The sequence below is a fragment of the Littorina saxatilis genome, linkage group LG16, assembly GCF_037325665.1.
Source record: "Littorina saxatilis isolate snail1 linkage group LG16, US_GU_Lsax_2.0, whole genome shotgun sequence".
NCBI lineage: Eukaryota > Metazoa > Mollusca > Gastropoda > Littorinimorpha > Littorinidae > Littorina > Littorina saxatilis.
The window spans coordinates 14,945,061-14,970,428 of record NC_090260.1 but is presented as its reverse complement, the minus strand read 5'-3'; the positions used below and the strand labels follow the sequence as shown (position 1 = coordinate 14,970,428).

Genomic DNA, 25,368 nt, shown 5'->3' with positions numbered 1-25,368 from the left:
TCTTGGAACTGTACCCACGGAATACGCGCGATATAAGCCTCATATTGATTGATTGATTGATTGATTGAGAGTAGTGTTGGGGTTAACTCATTGTCTCCCAGGTACGGATATATCCGTGCCCACTCATATGGCTCTATCTGACCTGGTACGGAAATATCCGTACTCACAGTCACTTCAGTTGCTTCCTGTAAAGCCTGCATTCCAGCGTGTTGATACACAGTGTCTACACAGTTTCTACAATTCTGAGTGACCTGCTGCAGCACAGCTGGTCTCGGCTAAACAAAACTTGGTCAACATAGGTGGGGTAGAAAGTGTTAAAGCAAATTGACGTGAAAAAGGACTTTTAGCGTAACTAGATTCTTGGCGATTTTGATGTTTTTGTGCTGTAGACTAAATAAATAAATCATCCTCCTCGAGAAATATTCTCTCAAGTACGATTGACAATACATGATTTACTATTTTATTTTATCTTTCTATCTATACCAGGTACAAATATAAACACTATTTCATATGCATAATACAAAATAATCCGTTTTGGCCCTCTCCTGAATAACTGTCTAGAATGACTTACGCCAAAAATCCTAGACGACGTCGATCTGCTTCTCACTCCAGCGGACCGGGTTTTATCCCCGCTCAGGGTGTGTGTGAAAACAAGATTTTGTGTGTGACTGCATGGTCCCTTGTCCACCAAGCTAGAAATGGGTGGCTGACTCTAGTCAGGGTTGGGGAAGGTAAAAGCAGTGAGGAAAATGATATGGGCTTCTCCACTGATAAAGCTGGCCAAAGGAGAAGTTGAGATCTATAACGTCTCTTTCAAACAACTAAAAGGTTACGGCACACTTTTTTTTCACAAATTTGGTGTTTGGAGACTGCGGTTTGGAGACTGCGGTCATTGAATGATAATTGTGATTTTATTTATTTATTTACTTATTTATTTATCTATCTATCTATCTAATACGTATTTATTTATGTCAAGCTTACACACTTTCACTCTCAACTTTTCAGATGGCGGACGTGCTGAGTGCATGCCAGTCTCACAGCCTGGGATTGTCTCCCTTGCCCTGCGATCACCAGGAGTTCCTTCCCTTCACCCAGAGCAACGTCACAGCGTCACGGAAACAGGTGCTACCCATCGTCAAGGCGTTCTTGGCAGGGGACACCACCCCGGACGAAACGCAACTGGACGCCTATGAAGACTTGCCGAAGGATCGCTCAGAGAACTTCACGTCCATGAGCAGCATCGTCGACAGTCAGAAGGAAACGTTCGACGGCGACATCTCCTCAGAGGACCTCATCAGCAGGGATAACTCCACGGAGGAAATATTATCCTCCCCTGACGAGAACCGCCTCCCGTTGCCTGGCGACAGGAAGGTGTTTGACCCGCTTAGTCCCACAGAGGAAATCTTATCTTCCCCTGACGAGAACCGCCTCCCGTTGCCTGGCGACAGGAAGGTTTTTGACCCGCTAAGCTCAACGGAGGAAATATTATCTTCCCCTGACGAGAACCGCCTCCCGTTGCCTGGCGACAGGAAGGTGTTTGACCCACTGAGCTCCGTGCATAGCAGTGACTGTGGGGACATATCTCCGACGGATTTGAACCCAAACGCACAGGCTGAGGCCGCGGAGAGCAAACTTCCCGCCGCGGAAGAGATGGACTTTGACCCCCTCGGAAAACACGGAGGGGATGAGGAGGCGGGAGAAGAGGAGGAGGAGGGTTGGTTCGGTGATGGTGCTAAAGATTTCACCGTTCCCTCTGTGGTGAAAGAGGACGTTGATGGTGCTATTTCTCAACTGTCCGGTGCTAGCTACGAAAGACTGGATGATGAGGAGTTCTCGAAAACTGACGACCCATCCACCTCCCCCTCGTCCTCCCCTCTGGTGCAACCCTCTCAGGACGCTGCCTCCACCACCACCCACCACAACCCCCCCTCCCACCACAACAACAACCACAACCACAACCACCAGCAGAACCCAGAGCTAGGCCAGCACAACGGGTTGGTAGAAGAAGACGCTTTAGAACAGGATCTTCTGAATCTGGCTTCTCCGCACGACCTTCTGTTTCCTGCCGATTCTCCGTTTGACGTGTCGGCGGCGACCTCAGGTCAGGCTTCAGGGGTGACCTCGGGTCAAACGTCGGGTCACACGTCGAAGCAGCCGAGCTACCCCGTGACACCGCCCAACAGTTACATGGATTTGGACGGTGGTCATGTGCCCAAGGAGGTAGGGTTGATTGTTTGGTCAGTGGAACCCCCCTTTTAACCCTTAGGCTGGTTGTCGCGACATATGTCGCGCTACTTTACGTATACTGTCACCTGGTTGTCACGACATATGTCGCGCTACTGGCTCAGTCTGTTTGGTCGGTGCCGATTACCTCCCATGGATGCGAAAACCTATATGACCGTTTTTCTTTATTTTTCTCTCTGTTAATTCACCAGTGGCTATGTAACATGTGTTACAGAATTGCACCAGTGTAAGGGTTAAGACTCCCTCCCTTTTAAGACCCTGTTTTCTAAGACCTTCTGTTCATATCCTCTGTAAAATTACCCCCATTTTAATTAAGATTCCCTCCTTTTTGGCTCACGTAAGTTGTCTGTCTGTGCGTGCGTGCGTATGTGCGTGCGTGCGTGTGTATGTCTGTGGTAGAAACTCTAACATTTGAAGACGTCACATTACATTGACGTCACATTATGACGTAAGAGGGTTAGACGTCACGCGAAGGAAGTACTGAAAGTCTCGGTCATTATTATTTTGAGCGGGCCGAGACTAGTTGGCAGTCGTGTCCCTGTAAGTAGGCTACATGCAGACAGACAGATCTAGATCTAGTGTCTCGCTTTCTTGCACAGTTTCACCTATGCTCTTTCTGTGTGTGTGTGTGTTTGTGTGTGTGTGTGTGTGTGTATGTGTGACGGAGTGATTGAGTTTGTGTTACTGTTTGTCGATTTCTTACGTGAGCCTTGATGGCTTCACCTCTTGTTAAGACCTGATTTTGTCAGATTTTTGGAGGTCTTAATATGGGGGCCCCACTGTACTGTGTTGGATTTGCGGGGATGGCCAAATCGTCCTCCCGATCGCCAGGGGCGAGTCAAAAATCCGCCGGGCTAGTTGAAACAGCCTGGCAACTCGCCCGACTGGTCAGTAAAAATTCTGGTCCAATGCAACACCTTTGTTTGTTCTATCGAGTTTTAAAACCGTATAAACACGCAGGGCTAAAACCTTTTTGGTTCTCGCCGGAAATCCGGTTTTTGAAAACTTTTAAAACCGGAAAATCTGGTTTCTTTAAGTAAAACTTATAGTTTTTTGTCCCTACAAGATAATGAAAAAAAGCCTTCACCTCTGGGGTGCGCCGCCGTGGACCCTGGCCTTTCAGATTTTTCACTTTGTTTTTGGTGTTAGCCCTGAACACGGCAGAAGCAGCAACTGTGGTATGTACCGGGCAAAATTCCTGGCGGGCTAGTGCACACTTGGCCTTGTGCTTGCGTGTACACACAAAGGGATTAGTCACTAGCAGGTCTGCACATAAGTTGACCTGGGAGATCAGAAAAATCTCTACTTTTAACCCACCAGGCGGCAGCGACCGGGATTCGAACACACGACCTTCCGATTAGGACGCCGACGTCTTACCACCACGCCACTGCAACCTCCTGTGAGGCGGAGTGGGTTTTTAAGATGTACACAATACAATGAACGGCGTTTAATGCTCTATTTGCAGACCCAGCTGCCCAGTTTCAACAGCTCGGAGATGGTGGAGTGGGTTTTTAAGATGTACACAGTACAATGAACGGCGTTTAATGCTCTGTTTGCAGACCCAGCTGCCCAGCTTCAACAGCTCGGAGATGGTGGAGAAGATTCAGGAGAAGAAGGCGGCCATGGGAACTAACAGCAGCGAGGACACGCCCGACAACACCCTCTCCCCCTTCACCCCCCAGAACAGCTACGCTGAGGTCGGCTTTCACGCCGCCATCGCCAAGGAGACGCAGCTCCCCAGCTTCCACAGCTCCGACATGGTCGAGCGAATCCGTGAGAAGCGCTCATCCATGGAGCGGGACCTTCTTGGGGCGGCGGCGATGACAGGAGAGGTGGGGGAGGGGGGAGTGGGGTCTTCAGTGATGGCAGGAGAGGGGGGAGTTGGGTCATCAATGCTCGACGGGGCCAACAACCCCTTCACCCCTCCCAACAGTTTCGTCGACACCTCCCTTCAGGCCTATGCTCGTGAGAACCTACCGAGCTTCAATAACGCGGAGCTCGCCAACCGGATCAAAGAGAGGCAGGCCGAGCTGGAAGAAGCTGTGGGAGGAGGAGCAGCAGCGGGAGGGGAGATGCAGTCTGGGAATTTAAACCCCGGAGGCCTTCACCAGATGGAGCTACAGAGTCCAGGCGGACCCTACACTCCCCAGAACAGCTACAGGGAGAGTCCTCTGCTGCACTCCCAGCACGTCACTGACCTTAACCAGGTCGCCGAGCGTCTGTCGCTGACGGGATCGGAGAGCAGCGGAAGCTTTAACGAGCCGAGGTCCATCCGAGCGTCCAACCGGGTCCACATGCAAGGGCAGAGTCCTCAGGATGCCAAAAGCTTTTCGGTCAGAGAAGACAGCGAATACGGCGGCGCTCGCTCAAAATCCACGAAAGACAGAAAGGATGAGGAGAAGAGGAAGAATGAGGATGATGAAGAGGATGAAGAAGAGGAGGAGGAAGAGGAAGAATCCTCAGATATTGAAGAACCAACAGATATTTTGAAGCGGAAAGGAGTGTCGTTCTCACAACAACAGGAAGATCAGAACCAAAGCGACGTGGCGGAAGCAGCCATCCAGAAAATCGCCTACGAGCTCGCCAACGAGATGATCCAGAAAGCCCTGGAAACTTTCCCTGCTGGATCCGTCAAACAACTTGTCCCCGAAGAGGGCGCCACGGCACGCGAACTTACCGCCCACCCGAGCATCAGCTCTGATTCCTCCCCCATCATGGACCTATCAGATCGCGAGTTTTCCCCGGAGTACAGACACTCCCCAGGCAGAGAGGGACGAGACAGTGCTCTAGCCAGTTCGTCCGAGTCAGAACTCTTCGCTGCCGAGACCTTCCAGCCCGTAGCTTCGGGTGTGAAAGCATCCAGCTCTTTGGCAGATGAACTTGCACAAGCCGCGAGGAAAGGAAGCGAGGGAGAGGAGGAGAGGGAAGGGCGAGAGGGTTGGGGCGAGAGGCCGTGGAAAAGCGATAGCGACGAGATCGAGAGGGAGTACCTGAGGAAGAGAAGCTCAGAAGAGGAAGAGGAGAGAGAGGGTAGGGGGGTGCGGAAAAGTGAGAGCTACGAGGTCGAGACGGAGTACCTGAGCGAGATGGACCCGATGTCGTTCGTGCACAGCCCCGACATCATTCAGACGGATGCCGACAGGGAGGTGGTTGAGGGGGCCAGCTTCCGCAAGATCAGCGGCCAGGAGAACAAGACTGTGCAGGTGAGAGAATGACGTTGTTGTTGATGGTGGTGTTGGTGGTGGTGGTGGTGGTGGTGTTGTTTTTGTTGTAACTTTTGGTTTCAAAAGAACATCACCAACCCACCATTGTTGTTGGTGTTGTTGTTGTTGTTTTCCGTTGTAAAAAAAACCCAATAGTTAGTATTGTTGTTGTTATGATGCTGGTGCTGTTGTGTTGTTGTTGTTGTTGTTGTTTTTGTTGTTGTTGTTGTTGTTGTTGTTGTGGGTGTTGTTGTTGTTGTTGTTGTTGTTGTTGTTGTTGTTGTTGTTGTTGTTGTTGTTGTTGGTGTTGTTGGTGGTGGTGGTGGTGGTTGTGGTGTTGGTGGTGGTGGTGACTGTGTTGTTGTTGGAGTTGGTGGCTGTGGTATTGTTGATGTGGTGACCTGATTTTCTCAGATTTGTGGAAGTAAAGGGGATTAAATTACATATCTTACCCAACTCACATATAGCAATTAACCCATAGTTCAGTGCTGATACCGCTGTACGCGTCCCCTTAGCAACAAGGAAGACGCCTCTAAAAAAGAGTGACCGAGACCCGTAAGGGTATCCAGGCCAGCCCGTAAGGGAGGCTGCCTTCCATATGCGCGCGCATATGCCGCCATCTTGTCATTCTACTCTCAGCGCTCAGTGGAGCTGGTCGTGTTTGGTACGCTCCGGCTGTGTTTTCAGCCTACTTGCTTGGTCTTCCAGACCTGGTTTGTGTTCCCCTTGGTGTCTTCTTGTCACCGGACTTCGCATTTGCTGTTGAGGTGAGATCTTTCCATTTTTTTACCTGAATTTTGGCGGCATTGTTGGCTTGTTTTCGGACTTACAAAATTTTTTCCAAATTTGTTTGTGAGTTGTTTTCATCATGGCCGACAATGCGGACGGGAAGAGGTCAACATCTAAACATGTAGCTGCTTCGCCCTCTCCTGTTAAGAAAAGCTCTAGAAGTTCTAGAAGTTCTAAAACGCACGGCGATACGCCCGTGTCTCTTTCGGGTTCAGAATCCAAAAAATGTAGTGATGTTGTTGTTGGCGTGCCCGGAGTTTCCGGTTCGTCTGCTAAACCTACGGAGAAGCCCTTGCTCGGGGTTAAGCATGTTGTAGGGGATGTCTCGCCTGTAGGTTCTGGGCTTGCATCTGCGGATTTTGCTTCTTTGCTTTTGACATTAAGCTCTCAGGTTTCGGCCTTAGCGGCTGAAGTTTCGTCAACTAAGGCGGAGATACGTGCGCTGCCGGCAGGGGTCGGTGGTACGTCGTCGCTGGCCAGTGTGCGTTTGCCTCCCTCTGCTACTGTTACGAGGGCGGACGTGCATGCGTCTCAGGATGGGATCTCTCAGGCTCCCGTGGGGTCTCCGGCCGGTGTCCGTTCTTCTTCACAAGGTATGTGCACTCCACGTGAGCGTTGTCTTGAGGGAGTAGCCTCGGGTCTCATCCCAGGTGAAAGTTCTGAAACATCGGCTGATATCCACCGCTTAGTCGGGGTGTCAGTGGGTGCGAAGAGCCCTGACAAGCGAACAGATGTTCCTATTCTTCCTGGCCGTAGTCAGGTTGAAGGGCATCTGCTTCCGCCCAGGGGGCAGGAAGTTGGTGGTAGTATGGCTGGCTCTGGACTTGACTCTGTTAGTCAGTACGGGGACCAGTCTCCGGAGTGCACGGAAGGGCACGAAGGCTACCTGGATGACGGTGCCGCCTCTCAGGCTGAAGGTGCTGGATTCTTTTTGCCACGGCAGCTGCCAGATGCGGTGGCTCTGGCGGCTGGAGTGGCTTCGAAATATCTCGAGGAGGAGGTGGCGGTGAACAAATCTCAGTTTGTCCATCCTCCTTCTGCCTTAGGGGATTTCAGGAGTGCTAAGGAACCGAAAAGTTCGTTCCGATTCCGGGAGTCCCCCTCTGTGGCGGTCGAGATGTCGAAGGTTTTTGCGAAAGGTCGAGCTATGTCCGATGCCTTTCCGCTGTTGTCACAGCATGGGGAGGCGCCGGAGGTGGTGGGCCCCTGGTTGGCTAAAGCGGGTCAACACGTTCCTTGTTCTGCGCTCTCAAAGAGCTCTAAACTGTCGGTTCGTCCCGTCGCTCTACTTGACTCTTTCGCTTTGCCGAGATCAGTTCTACCGGTGACTCCGGAACTGCTTTCTCTGCGGGAGGACGGGTATGCCAGGGATAGATCAGTCCCTTACACGGAGTCTGCTCTTCAGGCTTTGGAGGAGACGGGTAGATCTCTGCTCGAGTTGGGTTCCGTCTCTAGTTCTCTCCAACGCTCTTTGTCTAGGTCTATCGCTTCATCGTTAGACCCGTTTGAGTTCCGTTACGACGCCTCCCAGGAGGATGTGACAACTCTGTTGGCGACGCTTGCCAAGGTCTCTCAGGAACAATTGAGCTTGGCAGCCAGGCTTTACGGGCATGCTGTACATTCCCGCAGAACTGCCTTTTTGGCGGGTTCAAAGATCCGAGACAGGGGTACCATTGACAGACTTAAGGTATCCCCGTTTACGGAAGGGTCGCTGCTGGGTACTTCCTCTTTGGACGCTTTGCAGAAGGAAACCCAGGACGCTAGGGATCTGGCTATTGCAAGGATTGCTCACCACGGCTTTCAGAAGGTTCAGAGCAAGCCTACCTCCCAGAGTAAGGCTCAGCCTTCTTCGTCTGGGGGGGGCAAGATGCAAAATCAGTCCACCTCTTTTCGGGGTAGGGGGCGAGGCGCGCCTTACCCGAAGAGAGGCTCCTTTGGGGGTTCTCGGGGGTCGGGGCACAAGCCTCACCCCCAATGAGGGTCTCCCGAGCCACTATTCCCAGTAACCCCCGCCGTGGTGGCGGCGGGTGGCCCCTCCAGGGCCTTGGCCGCCTGGACACGCCTGGTGTCCAGCCGGTGGATTTTGGGAATAGTGCGTTCGGGATTCCGTCTCCTCTGGGCAGAGGGGAAGGCACCTCTGTCCAGGATACCTCCGCCTTTCAGATATCCCGTGGACCCGGAAGCCAAGTCAGCCGTTCATGCGGAGGTGGCTTCCCTACTCCTGAAGGGTGCGATAGAGGAAGTTCGAGATCGAGAGTCCCTCGGCTTTTACGGCAGGCTGTTCGTGGTGCCCAAAGCCTCAGGGGCATGGAGGCCTGTTTTGGACCTGTCCACCCTGAACAAATACTTACGGGTAGTCAAGTTTGTCATGGAGACTCCTCTCTCTGTAAGGGAAGCTCTGCGTCCGGGAGATTGGGCCACGTCGGTGGATCTCACCGACGCATATTTCCATGTGCTCATGCATGTTCAAGACAGGAAATGGCTGCGCTTTCTGTGGGGCGAGAAAGTGTTTCAATTTCGGGCACTCCCCTTCGGGCTTTCCCTGGCCCCCTGGATCTTCACGCTGGTCGTTCGCCAGCTTTGCTCCCTTGTCAGACAAGAGGGGGTACGCCTACGGGCGTATTTAGACGATTGGTTGAATCTGCATCAGGACCAGTACATGTGCAGAACTCAGACTGCGAGGGTTCTCGACCTGGCGGCTCAGCTGGGCTTTACAGTCAATCTAGGGAAGTCAGAGTTAGAACCATCCCAACGCTTCACTTACCTGGGCATGGATTTCGATACGGTGGAGTGGTTAGTCCGTCCCTCTCAAAAGAGGGTGGACAAGCTTCAGAACTTGGTTCGCTTGTTGAAAGGAAAGAGTGTGTCCACGGCCCGGGAGTTGTCCTCCCTACTGGGGCAGATGGAATCGATGGCTCCCCTTGTGCCTCTAGGCAGGGTCCACAAGAGGCCGTTTCAGGCGGCTTTGAGGAGGCAGTGGGACCAAGCCTCTCAGGGCTGGAATGTTCGCATAGGACTGGGGAGTTGGTTCAACAACACTACAAGTGTTTGGCTGCTCCCCTGGGTCTCTCAGGGTGTTCCGATCGTTCCTCCGGCGCCGGAGAACATTCTTGTTACAGATGCATCCATGACAGGCTGGGGTGCTCATCTGGCCGATCAGACAGCCTCAGGTCTGTGGGATCTCTCCCTAGCTCCACAGCACATAAACGTGCTGGAGCTGGAGGCTGTGTCTCTGGGTTTACAGGCTTTCCTGCCGCTTCTGGGGGGCAGTCATGTTCAAGTCCACACGGACAATACGACTGTGGCCGCTTACATAAATCGGCAGGGGGGCACACGCTCGCAGAAGCTGTCGGAGAGCGCTTGCCGTCTGTTGGTTTGGTGCAGCTCGCACAACATACTTCTCTCAGCCAAGTACCTGAAGGGCACGCTCAATGTTTTGGCGGATGCCCTCAGTCGGGGGGACAAGGTTCTGCACTCAGAATGGACCCTCTCCCACCAGGCGTTGGACCGCCTTTGGGTTCAAGTAGACAAGCCTTGCATAGATCTGTTTGCAACGAGATTCTCCACCAGGCTTCCCCTTTTCGTCTCACCGTTCCCGGACCCTCTGGCGTGGGCGGTGAACGCGTTGGATCTGGATTGGTCAAATCTGCAGGCGTATGCTTTTCCTCCGTTTTGCCTGCTAGGGAAGGTAGTAAGAAAAGTGGATCTGGAAAAGCCAGCGCTGGTGCTGGTTGCTCCTCTTTGGCCCAGCCAGCACTGGTATCCGGACCTTCTGCGGCTGGCAGTGCGCCCACCCATTCCTCTAGGCGTTCGAAGGGGCGACCTGTTACAGCCCAGGTCAGGGGTCCCGCACGAGAATCCGCAAGCGTTGCAGCTTCACGGCTGGATTCTGTCAGAATCGCTCTGCGTCGTGCCGGGGCCTCGGCCACAACTTTGAAACTGGTACAGAAAGCACACAGAGACTCAACTAGCTCCGTTTACTCTTCTCATTGGGCTGCATGGGCCAAGTGGTGCTCTGAGAATAAGGTTCAACATCTTTCCCCAAGGTCCATGGAGGTAGCCAACCACCTCTCTTGGTTGGCTAGTAGGGGGGTCTCTCCTTCTTCACTGCGAGTTAGAAGGTCTGCGATTTCTTCCACTCTTAGACAGCTCGGTCGCAAGATCAATCTTGACGGCGTCATTTCAAGCGTGCTTAAGGGAGCTGCCCTTGACGCAGCTCTCTCAAGATCACAGCTCCCTGCCTGGGATCTGTTTGTGGTTCTCCGTTTCCTTGCATCGGAGGACTTTGAGCCTCTCCGGTTGGCTAGTTTACCTAATTTGACGAGAAAAACTCTGTTTTTGGTCTTGCTGGCCACGGCTAGGAGGGGTAGCGAGGTGCACGCACTTTCTGGTCTCGCTAAAGATATTTCCCTGGAGAGGGATGGCTCCTACTCTTTGAGATTTACGTCTAATTTTCTCGCTAAAAATCAAAAGCCCGGTCAGGCTTCGCCTTGCATTCGTATTCCACCCTTGAGCGATATACTCGCTCCTGGAGACCCCGATCTGTCAAATTGTCCTGTCAGGGCGTTAAGCAGCTACCTGTCTAGGTCTTCGCCGATTCGCTCGGAAACTCAGAAATTATTGTTTATATCCCTCAACACTGTGCGAGCGAAGGATATCTCGAAGGTCACCTTGACTAAATGGGTTTCACTGACCATTAAGCAAGCGTATGGATGGTGGCAACGCCAGTCTGGCGAGGTCAGGGCGGTGCTTCCTCTTACGTCAGCCAGGACGCACGAAGCGAGGGCTTGGGCGTCTTCTGTGGCCGTGCTTCGCTCAGGGCGCCTATCAGAGGTCCTGGCGGCGGCTTATTGGAAATCTGAGGACGTGTTCATCAATTTTTATTTGAGAGACATTGCTGCAAGGCGGCAAGATGGCAGTGCGGCTTTGCCGGCTCTCGTGGCTGCAGGGCAGGTCCTGCGGTCTTAAGTTGGTAAGTACCCTCCTCCTATAGTAGCAATCTGCTATATGTGAGTTGGGTAAGATATGTAATTTAATTAAAAATTTTAGTAATAAATTTTCATTTGATTAATATACTTACCCAACTCACATCGTTTATTCCCTCCCGCCTCCCCGCTGTGGGGGGTATGGGGGTCTAAAAAAGTAGTGAGTTGGGCTTCGTGTAGAATGACAAGATGGCGGCATATGCGCGCGCATATGGAAGGCAGCCTCCCTTACGGGCTGGCCTGGATACCCTTACGGGTCTCGGTCACTCTTTTTTAGAGGCGTCTTCCTTGTTGCTAAGGGGACGCGTACAGCGGTATCAGCACTGAACTATGGGTTAATTGCTATATGTGAGTTGGGTAAGTATATTAATCAAATGAAAATTTATTACTAAAATTTTTAATTTTCACTGTGTGACAGTGATACAATCTAAAGAACACACAACTTAGCTCAGTAACTTGGGTAACTTTTGCTCCTCTATAGCAAGATGGAAGGAGTCGTTGACTGTCAGGGAATGACAAACAAACGACATCAGTGTTTTGGGCGTGTCTACGTAAAGAGGAACAGGGAGAGAGACAGAGACAAAGAGAGAGAGACATAGAGAGAGAGACATAGAGAGAGAGACATAGAGAGAGAGACATAGAGAGAGACAGAGAGAGAGACAGAGAGAGAGAGAGGAATCAGAACTAAAAGAATTGTTACAAAAGGATACAAGTTTTAGCTAGGCTTAGCCTATTCTTCCATTTACCTGTCCTTTTAAAATGTACACAGTTTACTTGAAAACAAGCAAAATACCACCCTCACACACACACATCCACACACACATATCCACACACACATCCACACACACACACTCACACATATGCACACACACACACATACACACACACACACACACACACACACACACTCGCACATACACACACACTCACACACATACATTCGCACACACACACACATGGTTGCAGGAACATACCATATACCAATGTAGAGAGAAAGAGAGAGAGACAGACCGAGCGTGTTTGCGTGGTGGTGTATGTATGTGACATTATAATGTTGAAGCCTTTGCAGTGTCAAACCTCATTTCATTTGTATGTTTGTTTCTCCTTTTAGGATCACCACTATAAGCTTAAAGCTTGTTGTTGATCCTAAGCTTGCTTATTGTATTTTATATCCATAAATTGTTGAATATAACACTGTTCAAACCAAATCTCATTTCACACTGCGATTGTTGCAGGAAGAGATTTTGGCGCAGATTCGCAGAGAAGCCAGGGAGCGAGAGGTTGAAAAAATGAGGCAGTCCTCCGTCGCCGAAGAGGACAACCTTGACCTCTCACACGACGAGGACGACACCGCCAAACACAGAGAAGACGTTTCAGACGCCAAGGAAAAGACCACTGCAGAAGCTGAAGTTGACCTCTCACTTGACGAGGATGCCACTGCCGATCACAGCAAAGACGTCTCTGACGCCAAGAAAAAGATCGCTGCGGAAGCTGAAGTTGACCTCTCACTTGACGAGGACGCCGCTGGTCACAGAGAAGAGGTTTCCGACGCCAAGAAAAAGATCGCTGCAGAAGCTGACCTCGACCTTGACGCCAGCCTCAGAGACGAAGAAGGCAAGAAAACGATCCGCGTTGTACGAGACCGAGAACTTTACGCCAGCGCGCTCGAAAACGTGGACGCAGACAATAATGAAGAACCTGTCGAGAAATCTTTACAACCGTCCAACACCTCTCACCCGCTTCTCGACTCGTCTCTAGACGACTCCAGAACAGAACAAGAAGATTCTTCTTCCAAGAAGACAGTTCACGCTTCGGACTTCGAAGATTCAAGTTTTGTCGAAGACGAGCGGGATCACAGTTACGAGTCGTTCGCGGAAACGAGCAGCGTGGGAAACGCGGAGGAGAGACTTCAAGAAGAGAGGAGACAGAGGAGTAACTCTTCTGACAAGACGTCTGTGGCGAGGACCGTTTCTACCGCGTCGGATTCCAGCGCTTTCAGTTTGTCAAAAAGGGTGAGTATGCTTGCTGTGTGAATTGAGTGTAGTCAGGGGTGGGACTTTTCCGCGAATCCGCGGATTTCCGTGGACACAACTTACGAATTTCGCTGGAGTAATCTATTTTTTCGCGTCATACTATTGCCAGTATTGGATTATGGATGCATGGTTCATTACGTAAATATGCACCATTACAATGCTATCATTGTTGTGTGAAAGTGTGTTTTTTGTTTGGTTTGGTTGTGTGTGTTTTTTTTCAGAATACACCAGATTGCACAGATTTTAATGTACCATTTTAATAAAAAAATCGCCCTAGAAAAAAGGTATTTCCTCTTTTTTCTTCACAAGAGAGTCCCACCCCTGGTATTTTTTTTCTTTTCTTTTTCTCACAGGGTGCGGTTAGTGTGCGTTTGTTATTGTTTTAGCGTATAAGTCTGAAACCTAGAATGTGTTTGTCTATTTTCGTCTGCAGAAAATACTCATCAGGTTATGCTTCTTGAGGTCTTCCACTAGCAATTTTGATTTACAAAAATGTCATCTTTACTTTACATATGTGCCTTTTTTTCTTTTTTCAACATCTCATGCAAACGCATTATATATCTAGACAAAACGTGATGTAAAAAACATAGGGATTAAGCACTCTAAATGCATAATTATGACATATGCAATAGAGTAAGTGAGAGTTATATTGCAGAACCAATCTCCTGGTACCTGAGAGAACAAGCATTGAAATGAACAAAGCAACTTTCATCCTCAAATATGATGGGCGCAGTGGCGTGGTGGTAAGGCGTCGGCCTCCTGATTGGGAGGTCGTGAGTTCGAATCCCGGTCGCTGCCGCCTGGTGGGTTAAGAGTGGAGATTTTTCCCATCTCCCAGGTGCAGACCTGCTAGTGCCTTCGCCCCCTTCGTGTGTACACGCAAGCACAAGACCAAGTGCGCACGGAAAAGATCCTGTAATCCATGTCAGAGTTCGGTGGGTTATAGAAACATGAAAATACCCAGCATGCCTCCCCCGAAATCGGCATATGCTGCCTGAATGGCGGGGTAAAAACGGTCATACCTATAAAAATCCACTCGTGCTACAAACATGAGTGAACGTGGGAGTCTAAGCCCATGAACGAAGAAGAAGAAGAAGAAGAAGAAGAATGGCTTTGATGAGAAGGTACGTGAAATTTAGCCTTGAACTTGAGTTGGGTGTTTGTTTTCTGGTTTTCAAGAACAAATCCAAAACAGTAAGACTGCTAATAAACATTCCAAATTCAAGAATTAAAAAACACCCAAGAATTATAAATTTATTGAGGATTTTTTAATTGATAAATCGAAACGTTCACCAGAACCTAGACATGTCCATCTTCATCGTGGAGGAACATTAAGGTACGCATCAGACGAATAATTGTGATGCAAAGATCACTTATCTTTGGCTGTGCACTTTGCCCTTTCCAAGGTGCTGATAATTTGTTTTCTCAAAGCTAATCCCTTGAGCTTGGATCTTTACGGACAACAATAGATTTTGCATTGGAGGGAATGAGTTCATTAAATTACTTTAAGCCTGTAACAAAATGAAACTTGTAAAACTCCTCACTGTGTAAGTGTTTGATTCATAAGTCAATTATTGAGTTAAGTTTTGTTTGACTGAACATGATTGTTGTTTGTTGCAGGCTTCACTGAAAGGGGTGGAGCTCCGTGATGAGTGGCAGGACGATGAAATCATTGAAGACCAATCACAGGCTATGGAAGGTGAACACAAGAACAATATAGAAACAACAATCAAACAAACAAACAAACAAACTGAATGAAGGGGAGAGAAAAAAAGAAAGTATATGGGTGTGTGTGTGTTTGGGTGTGTGTGTGTGTGTGTTTGGGTGTGTTTGGGTGTGTGTGTGTGTGTGTGCGTGTGTGTGTGTGTGTGTGTGTGTGTGTGTGTGTGCGTGTGTGTGTGTTTGGGTGTGTGTGCGTGCAAGGGTGCATGCATGCACATTGTGTGTGTGTGTGTGTGTGTATGTGTGTGTGTGTGCGTACGTGCATGCATGTGTGTGTTTGTGTGTGTGTGTGTGTGCATGCATGGCGTGTGTGTGTGTGTGTGTGTGTACGTGCGTGCATGCATGTGTGTGTGTGTGCACAGTTTATGTGTGTGTGTGCACAGTTTATGTGTGTGTGTGCACAGTTTATGTGTGTGTGTGCACAGTTTATGTGTGTGTGTGTGCGTGTGCATGCGTCAATGAGGGTGTATGTACGTTTGTGCCTGTGTAGGAAAGGTTAACATAGTGATGTAGCAGTGAGACTTCATGCATACACTGGGCAGTTGACCGATGGGCAACACATAACCTAATCACAACTGTGAGCAATTACACCATGCTTACAGAAAAACACTCCTCAAAAGACATTTATAAAAACAAGTTTTTTTTTCTTATTTAATTCTCATTTGTCAAGATGTTTGATGATTGGTCAACAGGCGCCACAGCGGCAGAGATCAGCGCTCGAAAACGATTGGTTCCGGAGGACGGACTTGTGGTGAGCGGTGACGATCTGGAGGATGTGGAAGTTGTGGACTCGGACAGTGAAATTGGCTCCGACATGGACAACGAACAGCTGGAATGGGAAAGTAAGAGAGAGAGAGAGAGATATATATATATATATATATATATAGTGTGTGTTGAGGAAAAGGGAAAATGATTTGGGGGGGGGGGGGGGGGGGTTGGAGACATGGGGATTACTAGCAAATCGTAGACAATAATTAATTGACAGTTGAAGTTTTTAGCTTTTGTAAACTAATATAGTCTGGGGTGCTGTCCATGAGCTAGGCATGGGAATTGTCCGCGAAAAGGAAATTACGTTTCAGCGAAAATAAAAAATTGTCCGCGGCAAAAAAAAGGTAAATTAAATGATATGTATACTATTGTCTCTCTATCCATTGTTTGCTTACACAAGAACTATCAAATATTGGTCTAAAATGCTAACATTCGTTTTCCTTCCCCTGTACCCTGCTGGGGCCCAGGCGGCCCCTGGACCTCGGCCTATTTTCAGAGTTTTTTCTATTTTGGAATTCCCATGCCTGTTGAGCACACAAGATGTAGACTTAATTGTCAGTTCTGGTTCTTTTATCCTTTTGGATCAAGTACTCACTAGTTGTAAATGCAACAGTATTGACTTCACTAAAGAGAACAAAGGCTGGAGGGGGAGGGGGGGGTTGGGGGTGTAGTGACCATGACAGATAAACGTTCCTTATAATAAATTCAGATTCTGTCTTGCGCATTTTCATTTCATTTTTAACCCAAACATTACAGACCAAATTCTCCCTTACTCCAAATGATACTTTGCTTACTGTGAAAATGTGCATAGCGTCAGTCTTATAATATACATTGAATGCACAATTGATGTTTCTGTAAATACACATATATTTTTGCAGCCAGGAGATTGTTGGGGAGAGGTAGAGTAAACATTGCATGCTGCCAGAGTGTTCTCAACAGTGTTCTGCAGTGTGATAGACTGTTCTTGCTCCCATTGTGACTCGAGATAGGATGAAATCTTGTGGCAGAATCTCGTCACATCCTTGTGGCAGAATCTCGTCAGGGATGCCTGTCAGGGGCAAGGGAAAAAGGAAGGAAAAACAAAAACTGAAAAAAAGAGAAGAAACTAAACGCATGATTCTTCTTTACCTGCTAAACTAAACCGCTACTTGATTGTCTTCTTCTTCTTCTTCGTCTGCGTTCGTGGGCTGAAACTCCCACGTACACTCGTGTTTTTTGCACGAGTGGAATTTTACGTGTATGACCGTTTTTTACCCCGCCATTTAGGCAGCCATATGCCGTTTTCGGAGGAAGCATGCTGGTATATTTTCCTGTTTCTATAACCCACCGAACTCTGACATGGATTACAGGATCTTTTTCGTGCGCACTTGGTCTTGTGCTTGCGTGTACACACAGGGGTGTTCGGACACCGAGGAGAGTCTGCACACAAAGTTGACTCTGAGAAATAATAAATCTCTCGCCGAACGTGGGGACGAACTCACGCTGACAGCGGCCAACTGGATACAAATCCAGCGCGCTACCGACTGAGCTACATCCCCGCCCTTTTCTTTACCTGCTAAACTAAACCGCTACTTGAGTGTCAATTAAAGGGAATATCCATTTTCCATTTTCATGACTTTATTGTCCCATTGCTGAGAAATTAGGGTCGCTTCCTCCCATGCAGTGAAAAACTAAGAGCAGGTCCTTTACGTGCCACAGTGGCGACACGGTGCTGGAACATGGATACCATCTCTGAGCCTGCAAATATAGTTAACCCGTGTTTTTTGTTGTTTTTGTTTTGCTTTCGCGTAAATCCGCGAAATCATGGAGATTAGGATTGCCTGCTAAATCCTAGCAGCATCCCTGGGCATGCTACCCGCAGGCAGTTTGCTCTGTCAGGTGTTGCTGTGTGCCGTCCTGGTCGTTGTGTTGAAACTCGCCTCAACTAAAACAGCTTGCAGTCAACATGGTGTTGTCATACATTACCTTGGTGTTTCTCACACTTTCTTTTTGTCTGATTGGAAATGTCGTCGTTCATCTCTGTCTCTCTTCAAAAGTGGCAGTCGCGAACTGCTGGAGTTATAGCCTCGTGGAAGTGACGTTACATGATGTACTGAAAAAAGAGTACCGTATTTTACGGACTATAAGGCGCAACTTTTTTTCTCAATCTTGACCCCTGCGGCTTATTGAACGGAAGCACCCTCCCTATGTGTTTTTTTTTTTCTTTTTTTTTTTTCCCCCCTATGTGTTGTTATAATGGAAATCCCTGGCCAAGTTTCATAAACATTTTGAGATTTATTCAGTGTGAAGACGAACCTGACACGGGGCTATTTAGGGAGACTGTCATGAGTGTAGCACCATCTGATTTGTGATTAGAACAGGACGTACATGTTTAGTCCTACCAGTCAAGACGGTTACAGTTCTGTACACACAGTAGACATGCAGACGCTGTGATATACTGGGGCAATTTTCTTGGAGACAGCTAAGAAATCCATTGTTTGAAAGTAAAGTCGGACCCACGATGGTAATAGAGAATCGTCATTGAAATCAAAACAGTTCTCAAAAAGAAATTTGAAACAGAATCTATTAGACTGGTATTGAAAACTTCCAAAATCAAGAATCAAACGACAAAAGACGAAAAATTCCTCTTTTCATCATTATTAATTTTGTTTGTTGTGCATCTTATTCGTTCACTTCAAAGATTGTTATTTGAGTTTCCAGTACATGTAACATGATGTTTTGTTTTGAGTTCTCAAAAAGAACTTAGTCACTATTACTGACATCCTGAATGATGACTATTTGCAGGTAAATTACGGGCTGGGAATATGCGCTTTCTTATTATATACTGATCAACCTTTGTTGCTTTGTTAAGTTTTATTTTCTTAACCTCTCTGCAAGTTCAGCGTGAGATCATCCTGGCAGGGGCCATCCAGTAGCAAGTGTAGAACAGAAATGTTTAAACCTTGAGGTAAAAGGAAAGGTCAACTCCAAGTCTGCAAAACACATTAAAAAATCCCGACCAGTTTAGCTGACAGTGAAAACAAGAGTTTAACACAAACTGGCCTAGACGCAGACTCATACAAGCAGAAACAAGAGGCGAAGCCTTCAAGGCTCACGTAAGAAATCGACAAACAGTAACACAAACTCAATCACTTCGTCACACATACACACACACACACACACACACACACTGTCACAGTAAGCGGCATAGGTGACACTGTGCAAGAAAGCAAGACACTAGATCTAGATCTCAATGGCCGATTTCGAAGAAAAAACTAGTCTCGGCCCGCTCGGCAAAATAACAATGACCGAGATTTTCAGTACATGTAATTCCTTCGCGTGACGTCTAACCCTCTTACGTCATAATGTGACGTCTTCAAATGTTGTGACGTCTTTAAATGTTAAAGTTTCTACCACAGACATACATACATACGCACGCACGCACGCACGCACGCACGCACGCACAGACAGACAAAAGTTAGCATCGCATAGGCTACACTTACGTGAGCCAAAAAGTGAGGGTAGGAGGGGTGCTGAGATGACAAAATGTCCAAGCTTGCTCTATGTGTGTGATGTGTGAAAACTTTGTTGTTCTTGGTGGATGTGGTAGAGACATTTTCTTTCTTTTTTCTTCATTTTCATTACCGGTACTTTATTTTCCACATAGCTTAGAAGTTCAGGTCGCTTCCTCCAAGTGGAAAGCTACGCATCAACAAGAGTTGCGCTATCCGTGCAGGTGTGTGTGTGTGTTTTGGTGTAATCACACACCTGCACTTATGACAGAATGGCAGGAGAGGAAGGCAGGGGGTGGGTTTGGGAGGGGGGTAGCATGTCGTAAGAGGCGACTGACGGATTCTGTTTCTCCTTTTACCTTTGTAAAGTGTTTCTTGTATAGAATATAGTCAATGTTTGTAAAGATTGTAGTCAAGCAGTATGTAAGAAATGTTTAGTCCTTTGTACTGGAAACTTGCATTCTCCCAGTAAGGTCATATATTGTACTACGTTGCAAGCCCCTGGAGCAATTTTTTGATTAGTGCTTTTGTGAACGAGAAACAATTAACAAGTGGCTCTATCCCATCCCCCCCCCCCCCCCCCCCCCCCTCCCTTTCTCCGTCGCGATATAACCTTGAACGGTTGAAATTTAAAGGACGTTAAACACCAAATAAAGAAAGAAATGGGGAGGGGGGACACAGGTACTGTCTGTGAGTCATCTCATAAAGGTGACTCAGGCATCCATCACAATCTCAGGATTCAAACCTCAGTGACCCGAGGAACTCAAGTCCAGGGGTTTACCAACTGAGCTACATGTACCATGAATTTTATTCTCAGCACAGTTAAAAGAATTGAATTTTTTTAATTTTAAAAAGAAAGAAGTTTTTAAAGGAGAGCTGTTTCGCTGTTGACGTTGTACTAATTTCTGTGACTGCTGCCAATTTCCACAGGAGTTGTTGTGTTACGATGCTTTGCTCAAAGTCCAGCTTGACTGTGTGTTTTGTGATTGTTAGCAGGAGTCATGCATTGCTGCCTTTCTCTTCTGAATGTTCAAGCTCTTGAAACTTTGCTGATAAACATGTTCAACTTGTACCTGTCTTGTGGCCAGAGGAACAATGTTGTGCCCGTGCTTATTCATTCCCAAGAGTGTTTTGTTAACAAATTAACAAATTTGTTGGACACTGAAGCAGGAATTTTACAAATGAATTAATTTTAGAGTAAATTGTTAAACTGAAGTTTATTCACCAATGCAGGCTTTATAGCTTCATGTCGTTTTCAAACTGAAGGTAGTTTTAGATCTGTTCAAATTTCTGCTGACAGTTATCTTCCAGAGGTTGTAAGCTTTATGTAGTTTTTCAAACAAAAACTATCGTTGGTTCAAGATCTCTGAGAAACAAAGGGAAGTAAGCATGAGCTCCCTTCTATCATGTGCCGGGAGACTGGTTCTGCAAATGTGACCCTCCACCACGAAATGAGTCGCATGTCACCTCGCGCGGTTCTGCGCTAGGCTTAATATAAGTCCGGGGAGTGTCTGGTAACAGTGTGAGGGTCACCTTAGTCACAGGCTTATAACTCAAACAGTTTTAGCTCTTTTCTAAAACGGTTTTCACCACTGGATAGAGCATAAACAACTCTATAGGAAAATGTAAAAATATGAAAATCATGCAAAGGTGACATGTGACTCATTTCGTGGTGGAGGGTCACATATATACTCTCACTTACTCTTAGATTGCTTATTTTTGTTGCTAATACATAGTGTTGGATCAGTTCAAAGTTTGGGCAACGCTTTTTTGACAGCAAAAAGATGTATCACACTGAAATTTATTTTCATACAATTTATTAACGCACCAAGACCAACTTTCCAAGGGTAACTCTTTCCCCTATAAATTAATGGTCTTCCGTAAATTTGAAATTCCCAGCTCAAGGGTATTTTGTGTGTTTCTCTATGTAATATTCAGCACCAAAAAAGTAGATTATGCTTTGCTTTGCTCACTCAACGTATTTAAAAAAATTTTTTTTAGTAAAAATGGAGATTTCATAATCCAATGTCTGACGTAACGTTTCAGATGACACACCAGTTCAGACGCCGACAAGGCCCCCAGAGCCGGTGGAAGATATCCCACAATACACGGCGGCGGAAGAGCGGAGAGAGACCACGCATTGGAAGATGATCGACATCGGGGAGGGGGAAGAATTCCGTCTAGACATGAAGGTCATCGAGCCCTACAAGAAAGTGCTCTCCCATGGAGGTGTGTTGATCGCAATTCATGTTGATGTTGGGAGGGGGGGGGGGGGAGGAGGGAGGAATGGTAGGGGTTGGGTGGGGTGGGGAGACTGTGGGAGTGAAAGAGAAAGTGGGTGGGAGTGTGTGTGTGTGTGTGTGTGTGTGTGTGTGTGTGTGTGTGTGCATGTGCGTGCGTGCGTGCGTGCGGGTGGGTGTGGGTGGGTGGGTGGGTGGGTGTGCATGTGTGTGTGGGTGTGTGTGTGTGTGGTGGGTGTGTGTGTGTGTGTGTGTGTGTGTGTGTGCGTGCGTGCGTGCGAGCGAGAGAGACAGAGGGAGAGAGAATCAGACAGACAGAGTGTGTCAGTGTGTGTGTTTGTGGGGGGGTGTGATGTGGAGGAGGGAGGGATGGTGGGTGTGGGGTGGGGGGGGGGAGACTGTATGGGAGTGAAAGAGAAAGTGGGTGTGTCAGTGGGTGGGAGAGAGAGAGAGTGTGTGTGTGTGTGTGTGTGTGTGTGTGTGTGTGTGTGTGTGTGTGTGTGTGTGCGCGTGCGTGCGAGCGAGAGAGACAGAGGGAGAGAGAATCAGACAGACAGAGTGTGTCAGTGTGTGTGTTTGTGGGGGGGGGGGGTGTGTGAGGTGGAGGAGGGATGGTGGGTGTGGGGTGGGGGGGGGGGAGACTGTATGGGAGTGAAAGAGAAAGTGGGTGTGTCAGTGGGTGGGAGAGAGAGAGAGTGTGTGTGTGTGTGTGTGTGTGTGTGTGTGTGTGTGTGTGTGTGTGTGTGTGTGTGTGTGTGTGTGTGTGTGTGTGTGTGTGTGCGCGTGCGTGCGAGCGAGAGAGACAGAGGGAGAGAGAATCAGACAGACAGAGTGTGTCAGTGTGTGTGTTTGTGGGGGGGGGGGGGGGGGTGTGAGGTGGAGGAGGGAGGGATGGTGGAGTGGGGGGGGGGGAGACTGTATGGGAGTGAAAGAGAAAGTGGGTGTGTCAGTGGGTGGGAGAGAGAGAGAGAGTGTGTGTTTGTGTGTGTGTGTGTGTGTGTGTGTGTGTGTGTGTGTGTGTGTGTGTGTGTGTGTGTGTGTGTGTGTGTGTGTGCATGCGAGAGAAACAGACAAACAGAGTGTGTCAGTAGTAGTGTGTGTGTGTCAGTGTGTGTCAGTGTCAGTGTGTGTGTGTGTGTGCATGAATCAACCAGCAGATATAACAATTTTCTTTAAAGTCTTACCAGCACTTTTTTCACTTGATCTTAATAAATCCCACCCTTCCCCTCCTGATTCTGTGTAGCATCTTCGATGACATCTTCACAGTTTGCCCATCCATATACATCAACATAAGCAACAGTTGATGCACAAACACAGTTTTCCATTCTCACACGTTGTGTCTGTACACTGTTTGACAGGTTACTATGGCGACAGACTGAACGCCATGATCGTCTTCTCTGCGTGCTACCTGCCTAGCCGAGACAGGAAAGACTACACCTACGTCATGGACCATCTCTTCCAGTGAGTTGCTTCCCTTGACACCATTTCTCTCATTTTTTGACACAAAAACAGTGCAAGATAATACATTTTGATAGTTGGGGAAATTATAGGTTGTTTGACCTTTTTTGTGTTTTATTTGGCCTGTCCTGACTCCTGTTCTTTATCCCAGTGTGCTCTCACACCGCCCCGTCCCAGCATTCACTGCTCCTTCCACATCTGAATTTCGTTCCGCTGCCTGACTTGTAGATTTTACAGACACTCTAGGGAGGGATATCGGGTCGCTGCGGTAGGCTGCCCTCTGAAGATGACACTGCACTGCTGCCAAGTGATTTACCTTTTTTATGTGTATGTGAAAAACATGTAATGGCAAGTAATGATGCCATGCTGTCCACAGACATGTCTTGTCTGTAATTAAGTTTGTAGATGTTGGAGCTCTGTTGGTAGCGTCACTGGCTTAGAAACGAGTTGTTGCTCTCGGCGTGGGTTGGCCCCCCACGTGTGGTGAGTTTTTTTTTTTTCCAAAGTCAACTTTGGTGTCCCAAGACCCCCAAGATCCCAAGGCCATAGCGAAAGTCTCAGGCCTTTGAAAAACGAACACATGCATGCAGAAGAAAGAAAAAAATGGGTTGCGCGATTCTGTCGCTGCACACTATTCCCAGGGATAGCAGCCCGAATTTTGTTGAGGAAATTTGCCTTAGGAAAATATAAGATCTAAAAAAACTAAACACCAAAAAACAACAATTTAGGGGGTTGATATTTGAGACAGAGTGTCTGGGCATATTAAGCTAAGAAAATTATCTGTGTATGTCATATTCTGACTGGCTGTATTTTGTGCCGCTGGTCCTAAACTTACGTTCATTTAAGGAAAGACCACATTGAAAGAAAATTTAACGTAAACGAAAGACTGATCCATCCCACTAATCGTATTTCTTTGCAACAAATTGCTATTGTATACACTCCTTCACTAATCGTATTTCTTTGCAACAAATTGCTATTGTAAGCATACACTGTCAGCGTGTGTCTGTGTGTGTACTTAACAGAAAAATGAATATGAATTCAGCATAGATGTATTTTTTATTTTTAAGGTTGATGCCTACTTAAGGATGTTGCTCTTCTTTGTCTACAGCTACGTGATTCACACGCTGGATGAGCTGGTTGCCGACGACTACATGATCGTGTATTTTCACGGCGCCACGCCCAAACGGCAGATGCCAAGTTTCAGCTGGTTGAAACGCTGCTATCAAGGGATCGATCGAAGGTCAGGAGAGAATCGGATGAATTTTTTTCTGTTACTCGTGTTGGCTGCAGTTATGGCAAAATGCTGATATCGTCGTCGTCGTCACGCAATTTTGGCATAAGTTGATATTTTGCGATTTTGACTTTTTTTTGCGCTTTGAACTAAGCAACTCATTCTCTGTTACAGGGTGCTTTCAGAGTCTAAATGCGATACCCGGAAGAGGTGCAATCCACCTATGAAGAAATGATGTAAATGTTTGATTGTGCAGAAATTTGCAGAACATGCGTAAGTCCCAGAGAGAAAACGGCGTAACTCTACCAGAGAATGTGTACTTTACAGTACTGACTTTACTGATCAGAGAAATAGGCCACAAAATGGTGTAACTCTACCAGAGAATGTGTACTTTACAGTACTGACTTTACTGATCAGAGAAATAGGCCACAAAATGGTGTAACTCTACCAGAGAATGTGTACTTTACAGTACTGACTTTACTGATCAGAGAAATAGGACACAAAATGGTGTAACTCTACCAGAGAATGTGTACTTTACAGTACTGACTTTACTGATCAGAGAAATAGGCCACAAAATGGTGTAACTCTACCAGAGAATGTGTACTTTACAGTACTGACTTTACTGATCAGAGAAATAGGCCACAAAATGGTGTAACTCTACCAGAGAATGTGTACTTTACAGTACTGACTTTACTGATCAGAGAAATAGGACACAAAATGGTGTAACTCTACCAGAGAATGTGTACTTTACAGTACTGACTTTACTGATCAGAGAAATAGGACACAAAATGGTGTAACTCTACCAGAGAATGTGTACTTTACAGTACTGACTTTACTGATCAGAGAAATAGGACACAAAATGGCGTAATAGTTGGAACAGTTTTCTCTCTCTCCTGAAAAGTTGTAGAAATTGACTTACGCCAAAATTGCGTGTCGACGACACTATGCTTGTTTTGATAAGTGAGAAGAAACTGAAGTTTGTTTTGTAATCCAGGTAAATACGACCTGGCTCATACGTCTATTCTGTATTCCTTCGTCAACTATTGTTATAGTTATTTTGCCACTCAGACTTGACAAAGCGGTGTAAGGTACGACTGTCTCAGTTCAGAGACTGGTTATGTTGTGTACAAGGGCATAAATTGTAGATCTAATTGTCTTGTTTCATGGGCAAGTAAGCAGATTATCGTAATATAATTCATTATCA

General features: G+C 47.4%; 1 protein-coding gene across 2 annotated transcripts in view; it reads left to right on the top strand.

The window, feature by feature from the left end:
- Window positions 1-25,368, top strand: part of LOC138950501 (uncharacterized) — a 96,451-nt gene that overhangs the window by 59,916 nt on the left and 11,167 nt on the right. The window contains exons 9-17 of one of the 2 annotated variants that reach the window (XM_070322213.1): window positions 1,006-2,220; window positions 3,804-5,447; window positions 12,457-13,233; window positions 14,875-14,953; window positions 15,669-15,818; window positions 16,623-16,643; window positions 21,282-21,464; window positions 22,834-22,936; window positions 24,042-24,173. In XM_070322213.1, coding sequence (XP_070178314.1) covers window positions 1,006-2,220; window positions 3,804-5,447; window positions 12,457-13,233; window positions 14,875-14,953; window positions 15,669-15,818; window positions 16,623-16,643; window positions 21,282-21,464; window positions 22,834-22,936; window positions 24,042-24,173 — 4,304 coding nt within the window. The remainder of the gene's footprint in view (window positions 1-1,005; window positions 2,221-3,803; window positions 5,448-12,456; window positions 13,234-14,874; window positions 14,954-15,668; window positions 15,819-16,622; window positions 16,644-21,281; window positions 21,465-22,833; window positions 22,937-24,041; window positions 24,174-25,368) is intronic. The other variant, XM_070322214.1, reaches the window with a different exon arrangement.